We start from the raw sequence: 8035 nt of genomic DNA on the forward strand, positions 1-8035 counted from the left end.
TAATATAAGACCTATTAATAATACAAGAATTATTAAATTAAATAATACAAGGCCCGTTAAATAATATAAGGCGTATATTAGAGGTCATTTTCAGTACTTTCCAACACCAGAAGACTGTCATGAGTCATTTGAGGACTCCAGTGGGAAAGTCGAAACGGAAAAGAGAAAATAGTCCAGAACTGAGCATGGAATGGCTGACATTTTCAGGTGAAACCACTGTGATTTGAGGAGGTGAAGAAAACCTGCACAAACTGGTGAAATAGTTTGAAAGATTTGCAAGGGGTCAGGCAAGAGTCTTAAACGAAATGAAAAGCTCTCGTATTGTGAAAAAAAAAAATGCAGAAACTAGTGAAAAAGATGAAGAGCTTGGGCAAGATTCTGGAACGATATTAAATATATCTCTTCAAATGTCGACTGATTTTAGTCCCCTTGGGGTAGTGAAGAAAACCTGCATATATACATACACTGTGAGTGAAATCCTTGCACAAAGGAGAGATGAAAACCAAATGACTTTCAATATCTGATGACTGTCAATCATTTCTGGACCTCAAGTGGGAAAGTTTCAGTGGGAAATTGAAACGTGATCCTTAGTTTCACGTTTCATTAAAACTTTTTTTTTTTTTTTTTGGTAGATGTCGGGTTAAATTAGAAGCGGAGAAAAGCTTCCTTTGGGAAATTTACTTCCAATTTTTTATGTTAAGCAGAATAATGGTCCCGGAACTTTTCCAATTTTAGACATGGCGTTGAAGAATGAGAAGGTCATAGTCGCTCTCTCTCTCTCTCTCTCTCTCTCTCTCTCTCTCTCTCTCTCTCTCTCTCTCTCTCTCTCTCTCTCTCTTGTGAAGTTGTGATAATCTCTTCAGACTTTTTGCATAAGAACATTTTTAGTTCTATATAAACTAATCTCTCTCTCTCTCTCTCTCTCTCTCTCTCTCTCTCTCTCTCTCTCTCTCTCTCTCTCTCTCCTTGTGAAGTTGTAATGATCTCTTTAGACTTTTTGCGTAAGTGAACATTTTTAGTTCCATTAAACTAATCTCTCTCTCTCTCTCTCTCTCTCTCTCTCTCTCTCTCTCTCTCTCTCTCTCTCTCTCTCTCTCTCTCTCTCTCTCCTTGTGAAGTTGTAATGATCTCTTTAGACTTTTTGCGTAAGTGAACATTTTTAGTTCCATTAAACTAATCTCTCTCTCTCTCTCTCTCTCTCTCTCTCTCTCTCTCTCTCTCTCTCTCTCTCTCTCTCTCTCTCTCTCTCTCTCTCTCTCTCTCTCTCTCTCAGTAGGAAGTTTGATAAATATATCATGGGATTTAAATTTGTTTCAGTGTGTATTTTAATAAGGGAATTGCATAAGCTGGCAACAGACAAAAATTCACATCATTATTATTATTATTATTATTATTATTATTATTATTATTATTATTATTATTATTATTATTATTATTATTATTATTATTATTATAACGGAGTAAGGTCATGAGGAAATTTGTATTCTTCTGAATGAATGTATTAAAATGTATTGTTATACATTTCAGACTATATTCAGAAAGAGTTATTATTTTTGTAACTTCGTAAACTTTCCACCTTAACGTCACAAGGTTGAAATTACAAATGAAAAATAATTACTGTCTCACTTGCATAATTATGGTCGCGATTATCACGGTAATTCCACAGCGAGAGAATTATGTAAAAGATTATTAGTGCGCTAACAAATGTAAAAGATTATTAGTGCGCTAACAATATCTAAATGGTTCCCTCCAGCCTAAGTTTTGATATCACTCATATCTTGTCGTTTCGTCAATGTTAAAAAGAAAGAAGTATTGACAGTTATTTTTAAACTTGAGTGATCTCCTCCTAAGTGTTTCGTCTCGTCTTCAAATTATTTGGGCAAATTGGTCAGTTTGCTTTTGCTGACAGTTCGAAATAAAAACTTGTGGTGTTGAGTTTTTGTAAAATTACTCTTTCCAAGCTTCTGTGAATATGTGAGCAATGTTGAATAACCGCAGCCTTCAGTCGAAAACCAAAATTAGAATCAGATTTAGGAAGGGGAGTCTACACTCCGGAGTCACTCCCTCTCCGTCATTTGACGAAGCTCTGGAAACTGAATTAGGATTCCAATGGCCTTTGATGCAGGGGCCTAAATCAAGCCAAAAATTTCGTCCCCTGCGTCTCTCTGGAATTTTGGAATCATTTGCTCTTACTATGATCCGGGAAATTAGAAGGAAATAAATATCGCGAGTGATTTTATTCAAGAACGGGATGCTACAATAGATCATTTGAAAGGGCGTTGATGGGTTGATTTTTCCATTGGAAAACGAAGCTCTTAATTGATTGATTTGCAGTTGATTGTCGATTTCATGGGAGTTGAAGTCATGGTGAGTCGGCCCCCCGCCCCCCTTTGTCCTCCCCACAGCTAAATGGATTGAAATGCTATCGCCTACAAAGAGGAACCACGAAATTCTGATTGTAGTATATCTAGTAGACCTGTTACTGGAGCTGTCATAATTTCGATATGCACCAAGAAAAAAGAAATTAATTTTCTATAAACTCCGGACCCCGTAGGGTTTTCCCCCAGTTCCATCTTAGACGCTTGCGCCTCCTCTCCTTTATTTTCCATCTTTTAATCTTGCTCTCCAACCACTCCAACTCCCTCTTTTCCCGTGTCTCGAGGTTTTGTAACCTACTGTATTTTTCGTAAACAAGTCAAAATAGACCTCTAAGAATTAAACTAAAAAATGCTCATTTTCGCCATTCTGAACACTAGTCAAAAATCCCACTCGTCACAAAATATCATGGAACTAAAATTATCAAAAAGAGCAAGCAGAGGTAGATTAATAGTGCCAAAAACTATACCAGGAAAATTAAGGAAAGCACACAGGACATTAATCCACCACGCACCAGCATCGATAATGCAGCGTCTATTCAATGCGCTACCAGCTCATCTGAGGAACATAACAGGAGTGAGCGTAGATGTGTTTAAGAATAAGCTCGACAAATATCTAAGATGCATCCCAGACCATCCAAGACTGGAAGATGCAAAATATACCGGAAGATGCGTTAGCAACTCTCTGGTAGACATCAAAGGCGCCTCACACTGAGGGACCTGGGGCAACCCGAACGAATTGTAAGGTCTGTAAGGTAAGGTCTTATCCACCTCACACAAGAGGAGAAGACGACGAAGTGGTGGAGGGACTTCCTCCTGCATTTCAATATTGATGAGGAAGGACTGTTGACGAGGTCGTTAAGATTCGTAAAGGCTCCTCCTCCTCCTCCTCCTCCTCCTCCTCCTCCTCCTCCTCCTCCTCCTCCTGGCGTGGGGGCTTCGCCCTGTGCGAATGTTGTCATGTCTGGCCTTCGTGTTTTCTCTGAATGTTTTTAGACTGTCTTTAGCCGTTTTGTAGACTATTTGGCCTTTTTCACCTTTTTAGAGCCTTTTTAGCCCATTGAATTTTTAAAGCCTTTTCAGGCATTTTTAGCCTTTTTAGCCAAAGGCATTTTAAAAGTTTTTTTTATATTTTTTGTCTTAACCGTTTTAAAGCCTTTGTTTAGACCAGGGATGTTAACCTGCAAAGGCCTTTTTATACCATTGCAACCCACTCAATGTTTGGATGCGGCCCACTATCGACTCATAAAAATTTTTTTTTTTTTTTTTTTTTAGCAAATTTATCAGGTAGTGAGCACAAGAGTCTTCATGTAATTTAATCAAAATACTTTATATTTAATAAATAAAATAATTAACATAAATAATTTAAAAAACAATATAATTAAGATGAAATTTATGACTAAGTTTATAATATTGTCAATTTTTTAGTTCTGTGATTAGGCTTAGCTAGGACTGCGGACGTAGATTATTTAAAATCTAAATTCGATTATTTTCACTTCATTTACATTTTTAAAATTGTCATTTAGATTATAGATTATTTTTGAGGATTTCTTAGATTAGTTTTTACTATATTGACATAACATTAAATTATGATTGCCTTGTAGCCTCATAGATACACACAAGTTATCATAAGTATCGTGAAACCACCATGTGTTTCATGAACGTAAAATCATCTTGTATAAAACTCGTTCTGTTTTGTTCCTAGTTGTTCAATTCTCGTCTAGTCTGCATGACTACCGCCAGTGCAGGGTTGCCATTCCTGGTACTAATGTACCAGTTTTGGTACTTTTAGGTGTAGTAAGCACATTTGGTACGACTTTCACGAAAATGCAGAATTTCTCGTACTATTCAAAAACCCCGTAGAATTTTAAGGAGTGGATTTACTAACGCTATGGGTACATCACAGCGTATGCTTTACTTAGCATTACAGGAATACAAACCCGGGGAGGAGGGAACGTGTACATGTACACGTACAGAGCATGGATTTGTAGGATGTACAGCGAGGGAGAGAAAGATGAACCGTCTCATCTAAAAGTACATTGGCAACCCGGTGCGCCACTGTTAGATGAGAATCGTTTTAATGTGTTGGTTTCGTGTGCAGCTTTATAGCTTTATTATTTATTACTCCTGTGCATGGGCGTAACTCAGGTGGGGATGCCCTCTCTCAGAGTTTGAAGTGAGGGGAACACAGTATACATTGGTCCCCAAAATATAATACACACTATGGATAAATATCACTCTCCTACGAAGACAGAGGAATTTTAAATCCATGGTTACTTTTACAGAATGAACTTGATATGTGATTTTTTTTTACTTTCTTTTATGAGATGAAATTCATGCAGTGAATTTATATATAAGACATTGTATTTCAATTCTGTGACAAGATATTATGAAATTTATTTTTTGTTTATTTCTGTTAACTGCATGTCAAATTTTGTGTTTCCCAAAAAAGTATAATATCTGGAAAAAAGGAGTTCAGATTTCTACATTTTTTCTTGGAGGGGGGTGTCAGTGCCCAAACTCCCCCCTAACACTGCCCACCTGTGTCCCAAACTTTTTGGAGCTAGTTACGCCCCTGCGCCTGTGTGTATTTATTTGTGCTTAACCTTAACTGACGACCGCGAAGCGGGAAGTAGGTACCTATATGTTTTCAGTCATGTCTGTCTGTCTGTCTGTCTTTCTGTGTGTGTGAGTGAGTGTGTGTTTGCGTCTGTTCGGGCTCTCGTTTGTATGCCTCGATATAGGAAGTTCATTTTTGGTATGTAGATACATCTGTATAATATCTCGGCTATGTTCGTTGGTCAAGGTCATCGGACCAAAATCAAGGTCACAGCAATAAGGTCATTGTGACCCCATGCATTTTTGAAAATCTATTTGGTTAATAGCTTTTTCACAATAAGAGCTAGCTCAAATCTGGCAACACTTTCCATGTCGGTAATCAAATTTCATACAACTTTAACGCCTGCACTTTTTTCGATTTGAAGCACTGTTTGGGCCCGAAGTACTTTGAAAAACTTTTGATGGCTGTTGTAACTGTATGGTGGGTCGTATAGTATCTTTTATTTGTAGAAATCTTAATTTTATGACACTTTACCCTCTTGAAATTTTTTTGATTTGACGCACCGTTTGCACATAAAAATTATTTTAATTTTTTAGACGTGGCTAGCGGTCGTCATGCCTTCGAGTGAAGGCCATCTTGTTAAAACTAAATTAACATTATTGGATTAATTATTATATTAATTAATTATATTAATGGATTTTTAAATTTTCTTTGTTGTTGAAATAAATACATTTTCAGTAAACTACGGATCAGCATACCTATTAATGGTTAATTTCTTTTTCAGAGAACTATAATCTTAAATATTGAAAATTTTATATTCATATGGCCATGGAATCTATTACTAAAAAATGGAAGATAGCAGAAGAAAAGAGGAAATTTAATATCCAATGGACGGAAAAATATTTTGTGTCCGTGTTATTTGGCAATATAATATGTCTTTTATGTAATGATAAGATTAGCGTATGCAAGGAATACAATATCAAACGTCATTATGCTTCGAAACATGAGTCAGAATATCAGACGTTTAATGAAGAAAGAAGAAAAACGAAAATTGAAGAATTGACAAAGGCAATTAGGTCACAACAAGCTAGTCTTCAAAAACATGTTGTTAAAACTGGAACATGTACAAAAGTTAGTTACCTTATAGCTGAGAAATTAGCTAAGAAAGGAAAACCACTTGTTGATGGAGAATTAATAAAAGAATGCATCGTTATTGCTTTTAATGAGTACTGTCCAGACAAAGTGAATTTAGTAAAGGAAACATGTCTATCACATCAGACAATTGGTAGAAGAATTGATGACTTGGGTGATAATATTGAAGGCACACTGAAGGACAAATTATCTGCATGCGTTCTTTACAGTTTAGCGTTGGATGAAAGTACTGACCAAAGTGATACTGCACAATTAGTTATTTTCATTAGAGGAATTGATATAAATTTCAATATTATTGAAGAAATGTTGGACTTGTGTCACATAAAGGGCACAACAACAGGCAAGGACATATATGAGTTTGTTAATTTGTCATTAGATAAATTCAGTATTGATAGGAAAAACATTTATTCAATTACAACTGATGGTGCTCCTGCCCTGACTGGTAAACACAATGGTTTTATTACTTTATTCAAAGAGTCTGTAGATCATGAGATTCTCAGTTACCATTGCTTGATACATCAACAACAATTATGTGCTCAAAAGCTAAATATGAAACATTTGATGACTGATCTTGTCAAGGCTGTTAACTTCATCAGATCACGGGTTTTAAATCATCGCGAATTTAAAGCATTCTTGGACGAAGTTGGCAGTGAATATGAAGACGTAGTATATTTCTCAAAAGTTAGATGATTCAGTAAAGCAGCAACCTTAAAAAGATCTCAGTTATTGTTGCCTGAAATAAAAGTGTTCTTGGAAGAAAAGAAGCAAAATGTGGATTTTTTAGAAAATGAAGAATGGTTGAATGATTTATCTTTCTTTGTAGACATCACCGAAGTATTAGCTGAACTTAATTTGCATTTACAAGGAAAGGACCAGTTATGTTCCTCAATGTTTGAGCGGATAACTAGTTTCACACAAATAAATTGGAACTTTTTATAGCACAGCTAAAAGCTGGTAAAATTGTACACTTTCGTAGTCTATCTGAAAGAGAGAAAAGTTTTCTGTAAACTATGAAAAATATACTAAATTATGTGAAGATTTGCTTGAGAGTTTACAATTAGATTTTCTGACTTTAGCAAGATTGAAATTGAGTTAAAATTGTTTAATGATCCATTTTCATTTGAATATGATAAAGCACCAGTGGAGTACCAACTTGAACTGATTGAGCTGCAAAGTCAGGGAAGGTTTAAAACTTTCCATAGGGAGAACACACTTCCTTTATTTTATAAGAAATTGCATTCTCTCAAAAATGAATTCAATCAAATTCTAAATTTATCCAGAAAATTATTATGCATGTGGGAAGTACATACTCTTGCGAGCAGTTTTTTCAAGCATGAAAACATTAAAACTGCAGAAAGAAATAGGTTGACTGACAGACATCTAGCAAACATTCTTAGAATTAAGAATGCATCCTTCAGCCGTTTAAAGGCCTCTTTTTTAGACTTTTAGTCTTTTATCTTTTTCCAAGTCTTTTTAGACTTTTTTAGCCTTTTTTTTTAAAGTCTTTCTAGACTTTTTCTGTTAGACCTTTTTTACACTTTCTTCTTCTTCTGTTCTTCTTCTTCTTCTTTTCTTCCGGATTTATTTAAGATAGAATGTTTTTTATAAGAAAGTTTCAGAAATTTTTTTTTGCTGGACGATTAACTTAGCAAATACTTTCAAAAGAATAAATCATTATCGAGTTTTCAGTCTTCTCTCTCTTCTTCTCTTCTTCTTCTTCTCTCTTCTTCTTCTTCTTCTTTATAGCCCTCATCTGACTCACAGTCCAAAAGTCAAATTGGTCTTACTCCCAATAAGTTATAACCCCATTGTTATGGCCCTGGACTGACATCAACTGGGGTCGTTTCTGGCAAATTTATCGGGTTTGGTCTCTCTCTCTCTTTTCTCTTCTCTCTTTTGGGTCGATTTTCTCTCAGTCTCTTGCTAGCAAAGTGCAAAGCTGTAACTG

At 35.6% G+C, this 8035-nt stretch overlaps 1 protein-coding gene across 1 annotated transcript; it reads left to right on the top strand.

Annotated features, from left to right (window-relative positions):
• Positions 1 to 5757: 5757 nt before the first annotated feature.
• On the top strand, positions 5758 to 6777 carry LOC136829987 (general transcription factor II-I repeat domain-containing protein 2A-like). Its single transcript, XM_067089163.1, has one exon. It carries the CDS (start codon positions 5758 to 5760, stop codon positions 6775 to 6777), a length of 1020 nt encoding a protein of 339 aa, XP_066945264.1.
• The last annotated feature ends 1258 nt before the right edge of the window (positions 6778 to 8035 follow it).

This window comes from Macrobrachium rosenbergii, chromosome 45 (assembly GCF_040412425.1).
Source record: "Macrobrachium rosenbergii isolate ZJJX-2024 chromosome 45, ASM4041242v1, whole genome shotgun sequence".
In the NCBI taxonomy this organism is placed as follows: Eukaryota; Metazoa; Arthropoda; class Malacostraca; order Decapoda; family Palaemonidae; genus Macrobrachium; species Macrobrachium rosenbergii.

Excerpts from the sequence above, each read along its gene's own strand:
- LOC136829987 (XM_067089163.1), top strand. The coding sequence starts at position 5,758 with ATGGCCATGGAATCTATTACTAAAAAATGGAAGATAGCAGAAGAAAAG.